A 16,666-nucleotide genomic window follows, 5' to 3' on the forward strand; every position below is an offset into this window, starting at 1 on the left:
GAGACATTGAAGAGAATAAATCCTGAAAGTCTAAAGATGATCAGCAGAAATAATAAAATTTGATATAATTAAATGCGTTCACAGGAGACGTTTGTTAGGAATAACACGATGATTAACATCGTCCTGTTATAATGAATTATTATGCAAGCAGGACGAAAATAATCCAGTTTACCTGGATGCATTTCACAGTTCAGCTTATTTCTATTCAATTTGCACAAAATGAATCAAACCCACCATAAATAAGAGAAGCTGAATTAAATGTACGTCCATCGAAGAAGAGTTTCCCTGATAACTCAGCGAGGTAACAGCAGGCGAGAGAGGAAAAGGCCCAGCGAGAGCAGCTCGAGAGGACAGGCGAACCCTTTGAACCGTACAGTCACCATTTGGCCTATTTCTGCCTCAGCTGATTGTACCCCCCCACCCCCCCACCACCACCTCCAAACACACATATACACATGCTTCCTGACTTTTGGCTGCCTGCCAGGAGCTGTCACTGCCTCTACAGTATCAGTTCTGCTGTATCTATATCCAGAGCCGCGTGAGGCCGCGCTCAAAGCGCCGGCGAGCAGGAGGAAGGCGGCCGGCGAGCCTCCAACGCAAACTGTTTAGCGGCTTCACTGCGCTTCAGAGAGCAAATGAGTAACAGCGTTTTATTTTTCCAGGGTTAAAATGATGAGGAGGAAGCTTAAAATGCTTTTAACAACAGTAACCTTCAGATCATTAAAGACTGTTCACAGACCTGTTGACAACCTGATTTGCTTTCGAACTATCAGACATCACAGTGAACAGGATGCGTGAAAAACGCTTCCTGCTTGTCTGGTCTTTATTTAGGCCTCGATGTGTCCATGTATAATGCAGCGCATGCCGTAAGCAATGTCTTTTTAACTTTATTGTAGCTCAAAATGAAAGCAGCTGATGAAGGCAGCCAGAAAGCTGAGCTCAGGCGCTCATAAATGATAACTAATTGGATCTCAATGTCATCTGTGCTGTGGGTCTGGACAGAAACTGAACATGGGGATTTTCTTCATCTTTTCTTTACTTTGCTCACCAAATAATATCCTCGCTCTGACACCCCATTTGTGGAAAAACAGATGACTTAATGGAAAAGAGCGAGTAACCTCTGTATGGTGTCATTTGGCAGATAACGCAGGCTTGATGAATCCAAGTTCTTTGGTATTTTGAGGTAAGTTTATTCCCCTAAATAGCTCTTGTTGTGAGATTTCCCTAATTGATCCGATTTGCCTGTTTGAAGTCAGTACTTATTATGTTTTATGTGGAAGATTTAACAGGGTTGAAGAGAGGATTTCAGAATCAAACAAAATAAACAAGTATGTAAATCAATGCACCTGAGTGCAGTAAAAAAAAAAAACGCTGCATGTTTCAAGCATTTCCTGTTGTTTGGCCGTTTGGATATCCTATCATCTGCACTCTCGGCCACGTCTCCAGTTGTTTCTGTTGGCTCAGCTTGGCCTCCTTCCTGAGTCGAACCCACTTACATCAACAATTGTTTAGCAATGTTCTCGCTGTGTTTTTGGTCACTGTCTATAACTAATCTTCATCCCATGACGTGGGAACATGCAGACGCAGCGGAGACGCTTCAGAAACACCAACGTTTCGTCTTCTCTGGATGATTTTGCACACAGTGTGGTGGCTTTGTTCAAGGTGCAGATATGTGATACTTAATTCCCGCCAGCTTTCAGTGCACAATTCTTCATCCTGTTTTCACTCTTCTCCACTTTTTTCTTTGTCACAGTTTTACTACTCAGGGGATCACTGTATTCCCAGCTTTCCACTCAGGCCCCATGACTCCAGCCTTAATAAACTCAGCATTGCCGTTGACAATGTGTGACTTGAAAGCAGGAAATAATGGGCCCTTAACACTAAATCTTTACAGGTTATTGACCTGAGGAAAGGGAGGGAGAGTGTATAGGGGGGCATACACCAACTCCTGCCATGATTTCTCTGCTCATGTGGCCATTTCAGTTCACTGTACACAAAAAGGTGACTGAACAGAGGAACAGTGAAAAGTGTTGTAATGCAGCAGACACGAGTTTCCTCAGCATCTGACAAGAATGCTTATGCTGACATGAAACTGGGTGGCTGCATTGTGTGTCCACCACGCGGCTTTTTAATGAGCAGCAGCTCAGTGTCTCCTGTTACGCTGCTGAAAGTCTCAGCTTTTGCTTTGGCTTCTTTCTCCAGCTCTCCTTGGCAGTCATTTTTGACTGCTGCTGCAGAAGAAGGGAATAAAAAGCCAGGGCAACAAGTGTTGCTCGTGTCTGGATTTGGTGCAATCACCTTAAACCTCAGCCCACCACCAGCAGCCCCCCAGGCAGCAGACAACAGCCAAAATGAGTTTTCCTGCCCCGATCCAGCAGCCATCTCATCCCTTCCTCTCTTGAACTATAAATGCATTTACAGCACTGTAAAGAGGATGTCAATTGCTGGATTCCCAGCAGCTGGCAGGGCAACAGTCTGTGGTGGTCACGGGGGTAAGGGTTCAACTGCTGGTCAGAGTCTCAGGTCTGTCAGTCTCTCTTCCCAGCATGCACAGAATAAAGCTAATATTGCATGAAAATGACCTTCTGTCATGCTAACAGCACGGCTTAAGCTGAGGATGTCAGTCGGTCCGACACTGGGCGACATTCCTCAACAACTCCTGGACAAATTACTGAAGGATTTGGTTTGGGTATTCGTAAAGGTCGAAATGGCTGTTTGCATAAAAAAACCTGTGTTTCATTGGTGACTGTGGTCTCTGCAGCTAAGCTATGTGCTGCGCTGAGCACATTCATGCTCTCAAGATGATAAACCCTCGATTGAAGTGGCTCCGTGGTCAAACTTGTTCGTCTCATTTCTGGCATCTTAAAGAGTGGAACTGCTCCCTTTGTCACTCATCGCTGCCTTACGGGGCTACTAGCACGACTTTGGTCTTACTTTTCAGAAACACAAATTGGCAAGATCTGCAAATATCAATCATTTCCAAGCATTTCCTGAAAGCGTGTTTATTCATAACGCTCCCTGGACGCCGTGCACACTGCAGTATAGATTCAGAAGTGCTTTGTGGGGGTTTGACGGGTGTTGCCGGCTTGTGTTTCATGTCAGAATGCTTCAGAAAACTACTGTTGAGTAAAGGGAGCTGGTTTGAAGTTTTCGGCGGCAGAAATTCAACAGGAACATTCGCTGGCTGTTGGAGAAATAAACAAGGCTCAGAGATGAGCTCCCTCAGAGTAATTAAAAGAGCAAAGCAGAGGAAAAATGTCAGGGTTTGAAAGATGTTGCAGCAGCTTTTAACGGCATGCTTGTGAGATAATACTGCTGAAAACACCCCGACCTCTCACTGACAGCGTTATCTGTCCGTCAGCTGCAGAATGCACTTTGTGTGTTGTTGGTATGTTGTTGGCATGTTTTTCTTCTGGTTGCTCTGCTGTGGGCGGCTTCAAGCACATTAAACATTAACTTGCTTCCTCATTGTACTCACTCGTTGCTCTATTGACCTTGAGCTCAGTGTCAGGTTGATTATTTTAGGGCTCTCTGGCCTCGATTCAGTTCTGATACCAGGTGCTGACAGTATTGATCATTGCTTCATGATGATTGCTTCTCAATGGTGAAAGATCTGGAGGTAAATAGGAGCTACAAAGACGTGAGCTCACCACGCCTCTGGAGGCTAGCAGGTCAAGGCTGCATTAGCCGCTATTAGCATGCATCAACTGATTCTCCAACCGGACTGAAGATTTAGTTGCATTGTGGGTAATGGGGAAATCTGGGAAAATCATGTTTTTGCTACGTTAGCACACCCTGCACGTCACTGCCCAGCTAGCTTAAATCCCTTTTGAGGCGTTCAATGCTACAAATGACACAATGACGTCCCAAACGACTGAAAATCAAACTAATCCAGAGTTTAGCTTAAACTGGTCAATGCCTCAATCAGCGGGCTTTGGTAGACTGAAGCTGCAGTGGGCCACTCATGTCAGCATATATTTCACCAGGACCCCCCCCAGCCGCCCCTGTCCAACCAGCATCTATTAATACCAGGCCCCGAGGCTTGTGAGAAATGGTCCACTTTGGCATTTTAGAGCAGCCTAACTTACTTCCTGCCTCTTCGCACCAGGAGAGCCCCGGGTGGTTCCTCCATGCATCCAGCTTGTTTCCTTCCTCGCACTTCTTCACACACATCCACGTACGCACACGCACGCACAAACACACACACCCACCCACCCGAGGCCCTGAAGATATCATTGTGTCTGTGGCCTGCAGGAGCACACGGATTCATGTCAAAGCCTCATTTTCTCCCCTCTTTTTGAAAACAGAGGGGGGTTTAAAGCGAAGCTGAAAACACATGGCACCTTTCACCTCAAGGGGCAGCCTGGGAGGAGGGGAGGCCAGGTTTTGGAGAGTGTGGGGGTGTTTTGAAACACTTGGTCAGTGTCTGGCAGCAGCAAGGAAATTGCTGTTACTGGACAGCAAGGAAGGGCATAAATGCGTGTGTGTGTTCTTACACCTGGGAAAATTACACTTTTTTACAACCTGGATCTTCTTTTCTTTATTTTGCCATTATTCCCAGCAGTTATGATAACATTTTATTTACCATCTTCATTTCACAGACACAGCGATCCGCCGCTGCGTTTATGTCTCGCACTGTGGGGCATCGCAAAACAAAAGCCATCAGATAACAATAAACTTTTGCTAAGTCATAAAGCTCTCGAGCGATGTCCTCATGACCTGGAGTCTCTGCAGGGAGCTAAATATTTGCTTTTTGTTTTGTTTGATTTGTAATAAATTTGTAATGAAGTTACAAAGTGCTTCATATAAGGATAAACATCCACAGCCATGCTAGCGGCTCTTATAAATGAAAGCACAGTGACAGTGTTAGCATGCTGATGTTAAACAAGCTAGCACTGAACACAAAAGGTGCTGCATGAAAAGTCGTCACCAGAGATATGACGGCTCATCCTGTGGCGAGCATGAATGCATAAAGAGATTCAAGACTTTTCACTCAAAACCAACAATGTTGACCTCATGGTGGCACGAGAGGAAAGTTCAGGGGTCACCAGAGTCTTTATGGTTCATCCTCTGGGGACCATGAATGTCCAGCCAGTATTTGTCAGCATATTCCAGTCCAGACTAATATCGCAGAACTGATGAGATGACATGATGACGATGAAGACTATGTCATCATTATATCTTCATGACCACCTGATGTTAGCACTGTGACACTAATCTCATCGCACTCGTCTAAAAAAAGACGTTACAGCCGTTTAAAAAGCCAAAGAAATAGCTTTAAATGATGCATTCAGGTTCGTGTCCATTTGTGTCAGAGCGCACTTTAAACCAGGTTTCTCTGACGTCAAGACACTTTGAAAGTAAGGAGGACGGGAGAGAACGAGGTAGATGGGAGGAAGGGAGCGCGGGAGAGGAGGAAGGAGGAGGAGGGACGGATGTGTGGACTGAGATGCCCTCGATCTCCCAGGGGGCAGGAGCTCTGGAAATGGCTTCGTCGCTCAGAGAAAGTAAGGCAAAGGAGAGGGAGAAATAAACAGTACAAGGGAACAGGGAACCGTGAGGGCAGGGAACTGTCTGTGACCTACTGGACAAACAAATTGGTTTGCTGGCAAAATGGATTAAGAGGTTGAGCTGGGCAAAAAAACAAGGGTGACTGATGTTGCAATGTGAGCTCATCCATTTTGAAGGGGGGCTGAATCCAGAGGCTTCATGTGGAAGTGTCTTGTGTATTTTCCTTGTCTGTGTGTGTGTGTGTGGGTGTGTGTGTGTCTGTGTGTGCATGCGAACGCTCTGCGAGTCAATATTTGTCTGCTTTGCCACGTCCCTAGACATCCCATTCGGCGCAACAGACCGTAAAGCTGTCAAATGCGACCTGAATATTCTCTGTCTTCATCTGTTTCCTCCTTTTTCTCTCCCTCCCTCTTCCTCGTGCTCTCTCACTTCCCTTTGATTTCATTTTCCTCTCCGTCGATAACAATATCATCGGGAGCAAACATGTTCCTGTGCTTTTGATGGCTTGTCTGCCCCCCCCCCCCCCCCCCCCACTGAAAAGCAAGATTATCTCCTTATCTATGGAGCTGTGTTTGCTCACTCCATAAAGTCATTTCTGCCTGTGTGTCAGACTGATATTTGTGAGAGCAGTGCATGTTTTATACCTGCTGCAGTATCAGCGACATACTTCGCTATCTGCTCCATGTGCGGCACGCTTTCTGCATGTAATCCTTTGAGGTGCTTTTATTAGCAGGTGGCTCCCGTCACGTCCTGTCCCACCCATTTCATGGTCGTATCAATGGTATCAGCACCTGTAAAGCTCAGATCAGTGGTCGCCAACTTGTCGCGTAGACCTTTAAGACTCCCAAAAACAACGGAAAAATAAATACACAGCTGCATTTTGGCTGATTATTGCTCAGTTTTGGACCTTCCTCTCTCAGATTTCAGCATATCAGGTGCGACATTAAACTGACCAATGAGATAAAAAGAGTACAGGTACATTAACTGTTTTAAACGTCAGTATTTGGGGGGCTGAGGAAGCAGAGCGGGTCCTCCAGTCTGCCTCCATGAATGCGTGAACGTCAAAGTGTTTTCATGGTCGGCAGACTAGAAAAGACCTACATGAATGCAGTCCATTTATCAATATACCTAACGGCACTCGCGGGTGATAGCCTGCAGGTTAGCTAGCTAGCTAGCTCCACAACAGAAGGGAAAAATGTGTGATTGAGGCAATTATGGAGACCTGCTGCTCCATTCTGATGTTAAATGACAGAAAAGTGCTCCAGTGATTCGATGACTAGCTGCCTGAGAAAAAGACCTTCAGTCAACGGCAAAAGCAAAACTGGACGCGCTGAAGAACGAGCTCCAGGGAAAAGGCTGACGCCTGCCCCCCATGATGAGCGCTGTCGATGCGTTTGAGCTCGGTGTTTGGAGCGCACATCTAAAGAACACTTTCCCAACAAGGAGGAAATGTCTCAGGCCATCGAAGACGCTTTCACCCTGAGCGCTGCTATGCTGTCCTGGATGAAGCGTGAAGTCTTTGGTGAGTTAGACGTTAGATGAAGATAACGCTGCAGTCGTCTCAAACCCCTTCCTGCACACAGACTTTGCACAATGCTGCAGAGCTGAAAGGCAAATCAAGGGACAGTGACTTTTGGGGAGCAGGAAGAAGTTTGTAACCCCCTCCCTGCACGTGCACCGAGAGCGAGTGCCTTCTTTGGATCCTTTCACCCCGTGAGACGACGCTTTCACAGATGAAAATAATCAAATCAAAGTTCAGGAGCTGCCTCGCTGACAGACAGCTCACAGAACGTCTGGCTGTCTGTAGCTATGAGCCCAACTCCAAAGCAGTCACAGACAGTCTTCAGTCACAGCCATCACACTCACTTCACTGACATGACGGCAACGGTTTTGCCCTCTGATGGCATCGTGAAGACTGATGCTGAGACAGGACGAGACAGAGAAAGACACCTAGCTTAATTACACTGACTGAGAATGCTGCTAGCATGCAATGCAGCTCTGCTTTGTTAATGCTAATGCTACATGCTACAGCTTATGAGGCTTTGTTGTCCACTATTAATCTATTACTGTTATCTCGGCCTTTCAAAGGTTGGTGAGCACTGGTCAGAAAGTTTTACTCACACTGTGGCCATCTCGAAAAAATCCCCCCAAATGGACTGAATTCAGGCTGTTGCACTGACAGAAGGTTGGAGTTTGCTTCCTTATTTGATGGATTTTTATCTGAATTTATTACTTTAGTACATTTCCAGGCTGTTAGCACTCCATCCATCAGGGGTGTTGCAGTACATGAGGCCAGTTTTGATTTCTATCCTGTATAATTCATTGCTCTGATGTGTGTGATGGTTACTGAATGCTTCATGTTAGCCGCTTTATGCTCCTGATCGTCTCCTGTATGACTTAGATGGTTTCTTTATTGATCCCTTTATTATGACGTGTGTACGTTTTGTATTCGTGTGTATTAGATTAGCCTTAATGGTGTTACACTAAAGCCTCCACATGTTCGAATTCCTGGTCTGCCTCGTTTTATATTACTCGAGTTTTTCAGCAAATCACCAAATCTGACATTTTTGATTTCCATATGTTTGATATTTACCCAATGAGTCAGAAAAACACACAACAGACTGAAAGCAGCCCACCATATTCAACTTTTCACATGAATGCTGCTCTTTCTTTCTTTCTTTCTTTCTTTCTTTCTTTCTTTCTTTCTTTCTTTCTTTCTTTCTTTCTTTCTTTCTTTCTTTCTTTCTTTTATTTAAAGTGAATTGTCTTCCTGCCTTAACGTTAACTCTCTGTTTGAGTCCTCACCTCTTTTCCGACTGCAGCGCGCCTCCAGTTGTTCTGTGAAATCACTGTATAATTATTTTTATGATGTCACTTTACAATAGATTAGCGATATCATATAAAAGTATATTATGAGAACTCTGCCTTGAACCGCCACCCCCTGCATGTCGCCATCTGTCACATGCTTCCTGGCTCAGATTGAGATTTATGTCAGCTAAAAATGCATTTGCTGAACTCTATTCCTGCATGTGAGGAGGCGGGTGAAATAAATTAAGGTGGGTTTACCCCTCCACGTCCCTGAATGGGAGCCTTCTGCATCATATGCCAAAAGAGCTGTGTAATAATATGCCTGTAGTTGTTGGGACTTATTGCAAACTCAACCTGTGTGTATGTGTGTGAGTATTTTTATTATTCTGAGAGGCAGCCTGTCTTTTCTGAGCCTTGATAAAAACGTGCTGGGAGCATGGTGGTACACACCTACTCCACTACAGGGTACAGGCAGTACCGTGGCCTGTCCTCTCCAATTGGCAGTGTCTGTGCTGCTGTACCACTGATAAGAGGTTGGTGTAAATAAAACTGTACAGCACGGCTCGTTATAACGCTGAAGGTAGAGCGAGGCAGGCGGGGAGGGGGGAGCGAGCGAGAGAGAGAGAGCGTGTGGCGTCTGTACTCATTGTTCTGACAGCATACTGCGTCTGTGTGTGTTCCTGTGAATGTGTACTTGTTTTGCTATTTGTATGTGAACCAGATTGACTTTTCGATGCTGGGAATAAGCAGCTTCTTTCGACGCTTAATGTCGTTCTGCCCATTGCTTCACTTTTATTTTACGGTGAAGATTAAGGCCGTGAATCTAGCAGAGACAAGTTATTTTTTACGCTTATGGGAATGAATGGAAGTCCTTGGAAGTGTAGTGAAACCCACACGTGTGTGAATGCGTGTGCGGGGGAGTGGGAGGGGGGATGTGTGTTTATGGATTTTTGCTGTTTTTTGGTACTGAGAGTACTGTCTTACGTAAGCCATTTATGTAGGCTCAGTGAACAGCCAGGCTATGTTTTTGTTGGTGACTGTGCTTGTCTGCCTCCCTCCCTCTGTCACACTCTCAAGCACGTTCTCTCCACCTAATCTGTCTGTCTGCCTCTCTCTGCTGCCCTGTTTACACTGTTAAAACCCACTGAGTGTGATATTGGTCAGCCATCTACAGATACACTGTAATTACCCCTTTTTAATTTCCCATTTAGCCTCCCTGACTCCGGAGAACAGATCATCCATCCACTTCCTGCAGAAGTATGTGCACATACTGTACTGCAAACTGCACGAACCAAGCCTGCACAGGAGCTGAAGTAGAGAAAAATATGCTTTTTTTGTGTCACGTTGACCTTCATAAGTTCATTCTTGTGCAAAGATCACTAGCCAATTAGGATTTCTGCACCCTCTCTGTAGTCTTTTAATGTTTGACCGAGCTGCTCTTGTAAAATGAAGTAACTCTTCAGGTTAGTGCCGCCTGTGCATATTTAGAGGAAATTTGAAGAGGTTTTTAAGCTTCATGCTAACAGAGCAGAGGAGGGTATCATCCCAGATTTAACTCATCACTGATTCTCATTAAGACACTGCGTTGTTTTTATGCTAAATCCAAATACGTCAGCCCGATCTCAGTGATCTCCTGCAATCTTTTTATTTGCAAAGACGAGCCACTGCGGCCAGATGTGCACAATGTGACAGCTTCAGTCTGCAAGAGAGCTAAGTTAGCATACAGCTAACTTGGTTGATCCCCAACTTTTACACAAGGCACAACTTTTGCATCTCAAACTAAATGTTACTGATATATTCAGCGGCAGGACGGCGGCTGATGCTTTTCATCATAAGTCAGAGCAGGTAATTTCCGCAGGACAGCTGGCGCCTTCTTCGTATCCGCCAGGGCTGTTTGTTTACCGTGTTGTTTTTACGTGTGACGGATTGTCTTGAGTTGAATTTGGCATTTTATGTATTACAGCAGGCTTATTCTCTGGGAACAGTCAAGCTCTATTGTTGAGCCTTTTCTCAATGCGGAAGCTCTTAGACAGGGATTTTTTTGTGTAATGAATGCTAAATAGTGTCATGCCATCTCATGCAAGCAGGCATGTGAGACCATTTGACAGCTGATTTTGATGGCTATATTGCAGCATACACAAGGTCTCTGCATGCTTTTGCTGATTCCAGGTTTTCAGTTTGTTTTTCTGTTTTTTTGAACATTGCTTTTACACTTGATGTGAGTGACATGTTTAACTGGCAAAACAAGGTCATTTCATGCACGATGGCATCATCAGATTATTACAGTAAATGACCGCTGGTTGTTAAAGAAGAAATAGTTTTTCTTTATCTCCTGTGCAGTATGAAATGTTTAGCTCTCATATCTACATGGTGGCCTACTTTTTGTGTGTCGCTACGAGCGAAGACAGGCTCTCTAACTCTTATGTTTAATTCTGCGATTGTCTTTGATGAAAGATTCTGTTTAGACTGCGATCCCCAAGGGGGGACATCTGTTGCAAACTTAGCATATATCCTCTACCTGTGAAAGAAAGTAGGTTGGAATAACAAGTGTCAAGTCTGAGTGTGGGCATACAGTCACAAAAATATTTAGTCTTCCGAGGGAGGTGAAGAAAAGCAGGAGTATCAGCCCAAACAAACAGGGCCTTTCTCTGCCTCTGACACGTTCTTTTGAATGAGACGAGCTTCTGAATGGCGGCATTATGAGATCACATAGCTGAGCGGGATGATGTGAGCGTGGTGATAGCGTGCGTGTTGTTGCATCCCAAACACACTCGTCACACCCACAAACTCCCAAACAGGCACTGAGCTTACTTTTCCCCATCTTCGTGTGTGCATCATAACGTAACGACGGTCTGCAGCTCAGATTGCGTGCACGCGCGAAACGAGCGTTATAGCAAATAGGACAATGCACCATTGCACGGCACATTATTTAGGGAAATGGGAGAATCAGCACTTAGCATGTCAGGGGAAATTACAGGCAGGGGAATGCACCATCACTTCCCTGTGAGGCCTGCTCAGTGGGCTAATCCACTATCCTTATCACGTAGAAACGTTGCCACTGTTGGGGAAGCCCTCAGCAGTTAACTTTAAGTGAAACACTCTTGAATAGTGCCAAGGAAGTGGTTAGAGCTCCGACAGTCAACTAGACCCAGCAGTAATCACACGTTTTATTTATAGAGCACTTTTACAGCAGAGTAACAAAGAGATTTACAGGTTGGACAAAACGTGGACGATCAGATTGTGACACTGGTTTAGCATGAGGGGACAGATGTCTCATCAGGGCTGACTCATTTGTTTTTTCACTGTGTTTCTTCTGCTTTTAGACTTCGATGAAAGTTTTCTGATGCAGCCATGTTTTGAAAAGAAACCACGTAAATCCTATTTTAATTCTATTAAAAGGTTTGAGGCATGTTCGCCAGGTCAGGTGTTGAGTTAGCACTGAATGATGGGAACCAGTTACTCAATGCCTGGTTAATGTTCTGTAACAGCAGTTTTATATGATGTAATCTGCAGTCGTGTTCTGCTAATCTAAATCTAAATTAATCTAAAAATGACAAAAATAATCTTTGTTGTTTTGGCCATAAAAGTTCTGTAATTGATTAGTCAGACAGGCTACGCTGGCTAGCCACATTAGCTGAGGTTAGCTCTAATATTAGCTTTGGGATCTTTGAAATTCTGCACACATCAAAGCGAACAGATGAGAGAAACTTCTTCCTCTATTTATACATATTTTTTCCTCTCTTCCTTTATTTATGGTGCGACGTTGCATCATTAAATAATATGCTATTATTTCATGTAGTGCATAAAATGATTAATATGTCTGATCTGTCTTGAAGTCGCTCCAAACGATCAAATCATGAGCTGGTGTGACCGACTGGGAAGGTTGCTGGCACCAGTGCTACCAGTTTAAAGTTGTACATTCACGTGAAATTTGTGTAAAATTGCATTAATCACGATTTGCCCGCTCAGCGAGCCTCGTCTGAACCTGCTCACGCTTGCAGCTGCAGTTTAAACTCGTTTTTCTCGTTTTCTTTTCAAGAGGGATGGAGGGCCTGTAAAGACAGATGAAGTTTACAGTATAGACGGGACCGTTATATCACCATGTGCCACTAGCCTCTGCAGGAAGTTGACTTGATTGGCTGGGAGGCCTCTGTGGCTGGTTCTCCTTTACGGCCCTTTATGAAATAACTGAGCTGCAACAACAGTTGTGCAATATTTCAGAGGAGGAAGTGAAAAGGGAAGCAGCTTCATTGGCATGTGGCACCTGATCACCATCTCCCAGCATGCACACATACACACACTCAGTCAGCATGAGTTGTGCAACTTTTATTATGTCAGCTCAGGCCTCAATCTGTGGCAATGTGACACAGGAGTCCCCACAAACAGGGCAGACTTTTTTCCTCTTTGATCTTTACAGTGTTGTCATGGTTCATTTTTATTCGCTTCATGTTAGCAGCAGTTTTCCGTCGCGCCGGCGTTTCTGGGCGTTTCCTGTCGTGTCAGCGTTTAGATGCTTATTTCCACCGATCAGAACGCGCTCTTTGTTCACGGAGCACACGTGACGAGTAACAGCTGATGAAGTGTGTGTCTCCTCCGTCGCGGTCACCCCGTCTCTCCTAACTAACAAGTTCGCCTTCTCTCTCGATCAAAGGGGCCTCAAGATTTATCACTTTAATTTGGCAGTGAAAATGGCTGATGGCGGCTGTTACCAAGCGGAGGGCCCCCTGTTAGCACTTAGCCGGCTAACTGGAGTGACGGGCATCTGGCTGGGTGGCTGCCTGGCTGTGCGTACCCTGGGTTCCTGTACTCCCACTTTTCCTCCCCCCTTTGCCCCACGGTGACCTCACACAACTCCATTCTCCTTGAAGCAAGGCACCACGCAGGCGTTTCCTGACAATTTATGTCCGTGTGCCACAAGCAGGGGCATGCCCTGCACTAAAACCCCATCCCTGGCCCATTTAGCACACGTCTCTTGGCCTCCCAGAAGACTGGTTGCAGTGTTGCTCACTGTCTGTGAGGCGGAGTCATTACTTGTAGTAACCATGCAAGTGTTAAGCTGATTTACTACAAATCACCTGTATTTTACAATACTGCGAAACATACTCGTGAACATGTTTTTCTTTCCTTGCAGGCAGCCGTTGGTGTCAGTTCAGTTCTTATACCTGATTAGATTTGCAGAGCGTGAATGATCTTTTCCAGGAACCCACAGCAACACGCTCACACAGTTACACGCATTCACACCTGGAAGCTGCCCAGTACAATCCCAGTTTGATCTGTTGCCCATCTGGGGCAGCTGGAGGTTTAGTGCCCTGCTCATGGGCACTTCAGTGAAGTGAAGGAAGGGAATTATAAATGGAAACTGTTGAGATGTTAGTCACTGCGATGACTACTTATTTTCAACTTTCAATACACTGAAAATAGATTTTGGAAATTAATTTAGTCCAGCAGCTACTTTGAAAGAAAAAAAAAAAGAAATGTAAGACACTACAACAGGTTTTGGAGCTGCAGTAAGGTGAAGCGTGCACATGTGCATGTGTTAGATGGGCTGAAATCACAGTCTGGACTACCGATGTTAGTCCTCGATGCAGTCGGGTTGCACCAGTTGGTCCCTGCGAGGCCAATCAGCTGGAGTCAGTGTGATGGAAGGAGCGTGATGCAGGTTAGCAGAGCAGCCGTAGCATGTAGAAAATAATAATTACAGATGATCCAACAATGATGAATCAGGGAGTTAAAGAAGCAGCAGAGGTACGATGTGATTAATGCAAATGAGGGACATCAGTGGGTGTGTTGGGGGACTCTGTCTACATCTCCACTACATGTCTTGTCTCCAAAGGTTAAGTGGCTGCTTTTGCCAGCTAATTCGGCCATATGCTCATCTGTGCATTTGACACCGGCGCGCCATACGCTCACACGACAAATTATGCCTCTTGAATATGCAGCCAATTAAAAAGGACATTGCTCAGCAGCTCAGCATCTTTAGTCTGAAGTTCAGAAATGAAAATAAAGCTTGTGATATCACAGACGAATTCAGGATGTGCTGGCTTTAAAGGTTGCATTGCAGTGGCTTATGATCTAGTCACGCTCACTTGTGCAGCGTACCGTCTTTTGCATAACTTGTTGCATAAGCACTCTACTGGCAGGCACACTCTGTCATGTACGGTCCGTGTCATTTCTGCTTTTGGTAGGGCTTATTACAGTACAGGCCGTTCCCTAATGTCACTGCGGTTGCAAAACCACACAAGCCATCTCTCCCTGACTTTTTTTCTGTCATCTAAGAATTGGCTTCCTGTTTTCATTGTGTTCTCTTTCTCTCTCTGGAGGTGTCGTAACCCAGGAGGCCGTGCCAAGAACAAACCAAGGTCTGGTCGGGAGAGATCGCTCTGTGCTTTCACTGGAAACAGACGCACACACCCGCACACAAGCATGCCTATTTTGCACACACACAATATCCAGATGTTAAATGTGTGTGTGTGTGTGTGTGTGTGTGTGTGTGTGTGTGTGTGTGTGTGTGTGTGTGTGTGCGTCTGTTTGATGTGTGATGTGTATGGCATGTACAGTGCTCGCTGCCAAGCCATAAAAAGTCGTTTGCCTGGGCCTGATCTGATGTGCCCTCCAACAGCACTGCGTATTTGTGCATGCCAGTCTCCTGTCTCTCCTTTCATCGTCGTACAAGGTTGTACACATTCATAAAGTAAAGGCGAACATGGCAATTCAGACCATAGCTCAAGGGCTACATACTTGATCTACTTGCATAAACAGAAGCAGAGTGTGGTGCAACAAAAGTGGAAGAGTGCTCAACAGAACTTTGTGGCCTCGAGTCAAGAGCAGGAATGCTGTATGTGTGTATTAAGCTGATGCAACTGTGCACACCCTAGATGTATTCATTCAGGTCTACTGTACATGTTGACATAAAGGATGTTCACTTTGAAATCTGGAAGTTGGAGACTTGCAGGATTCAAAGCTAGGCTGCAGTGTGTTTGAGCCTCATTCTTACAGAGTGTGTCACAAATATGGACCTGAAAATGGACTCTGCGATGATAAGCTACGTCAGCAGTCATGAGGAAGGAGATGACACCTCCTGCCACGAAATGCATATTCATGAAGTGTAGAGCTGAATCAGGCCTGAAGGGGGATCGTGAGAAAGCTAAAGCTAAATAAGCTGTGAGGGTTTATTTCATAGCAAATTACATTTATCCTGTTATCACACACGATTGGTCCATTTGCAAGAACCTTCTGTTAAAGTTTAAATAAATTAAAAGTGTTGATTCATTGACAGGTTAAGTGTTGTGCATGTGGAGACTTGCTGGGAAAGTCTAGAACGTGTTCATCAGGGCCAGTGTTTGATAGTTCAGCTGATGTTCAGTTTTAGCTTAAACTCATAAATTAAATTAGTAATTTAAAGAATGGTGAGTGTGAGATGTTCTGAGCAGAACATGTACAGTTGATTAGTACCATTTAGATTTATAGCTGCAATAAACTAATTTTAATATTGATATCTGCGTTCAGGATTCCCTCCTTGATGTTGTTGTAGCTTCCCAAAGGTCCCCAAATCCAAACACGTCCTCCCGGTTTGTCTTTGAAACCTGCTGAGGGTTTTGTGGTTGCAAACCAGCTGACCTTAACGTGTCAGTGACCGGACTGTGAGGGTAAAATGAAGCTAGAGAATTGTTAATTGTTGTTTTTTTATATGAATTGTAAGTATTTTGTCTCCACGTCTTCTTCTTTCTCTCCGTTTCTTACAGCTTTTCCAAATGTGAAACATGTGTGAACGTGTGTTTTTGCTTTTGTCTCCTGTTGCTGTGCAGCCGGTGAGAAGGCCATCGTTTGTGACCAGTGTGGTGCCCAGTTCCAGACGGAGGAATCCCTGGAGGCTCACCGGCAGATCCACACCGGTATGAACACACACAGCCAGACATATCACCGCCACACCGGAGACATAAACAAAAAGATCCGAGCTCCTCTGCCGGCTGTTTGCTTTGGTTGAATTTGTACAGGAAGTTGATTTTCTTCTCCGTGTACTGATCTGTGCGAGCCGTGGCTGCAGTAATAAGGTGCATATTTTGGCAGGACAAATTCTTCAAAAATAGCGGTGAAAGAGTCAAAGAAGCAGATGTCTTGTAAAAACTTTGAAGTGCTCGCTGTAATCAGATGAAGCACTGAGATCACATGGACTCATCAGGTCCCTCCTGGTTCACGGTCCCAGTCTGCTGGGGTGTTTTCTCCAATGGGCTTGCGTGCTTTGGTTTGGTGTCTGTTGTGGTGCAGCGTGGAGGCTCATTCAAGCCTCCTCTGGCTAACTGGAGCCATGGATTGACAGATAGATGGATCACATCATCTTGGATTAGTC

At 45.1% G+C, this 16,666-nt stretch overlaps 1 protein-coding gene across 1 annotated transcript in view; it reads left to right on the forward strand.

The window, feature by feature from the left end:
• zbtb16a (zinc finger and BTB domain containing 16a) overlaps positions 1-16,666 on the forward strand; it is a 130,502-nt gene that overhangs the window by 65,432 nt on the left and 48,404 nt on the right. The window contains exon 4 of the mRNA XM_070982943.1: positions 16,125-16,211. Coding sequence (XP_070839044.1) covers positions 16,125-16,211 — 87 coding nt within the window. The remainder of the gene's footprint in view (positions 1-16,124; positions 16,212-16,666) is intronic.

Source organism: Chaetodon trifascialis, chromosome 16, assembly GCF_039877785.1.
Source record: "Chaetodon trifascialis isolate fChaTrf1 chromosome 16, fChaTrf1.hap1, whole genome shotgun sequence".
Taxonomy (NCBI): Eukaryota; Metazoa; Chordata; class Actinopteri; order Chaetodontiformes; family Chaetodontidae; genus Chaetodon; species Chaetodon trifascialis.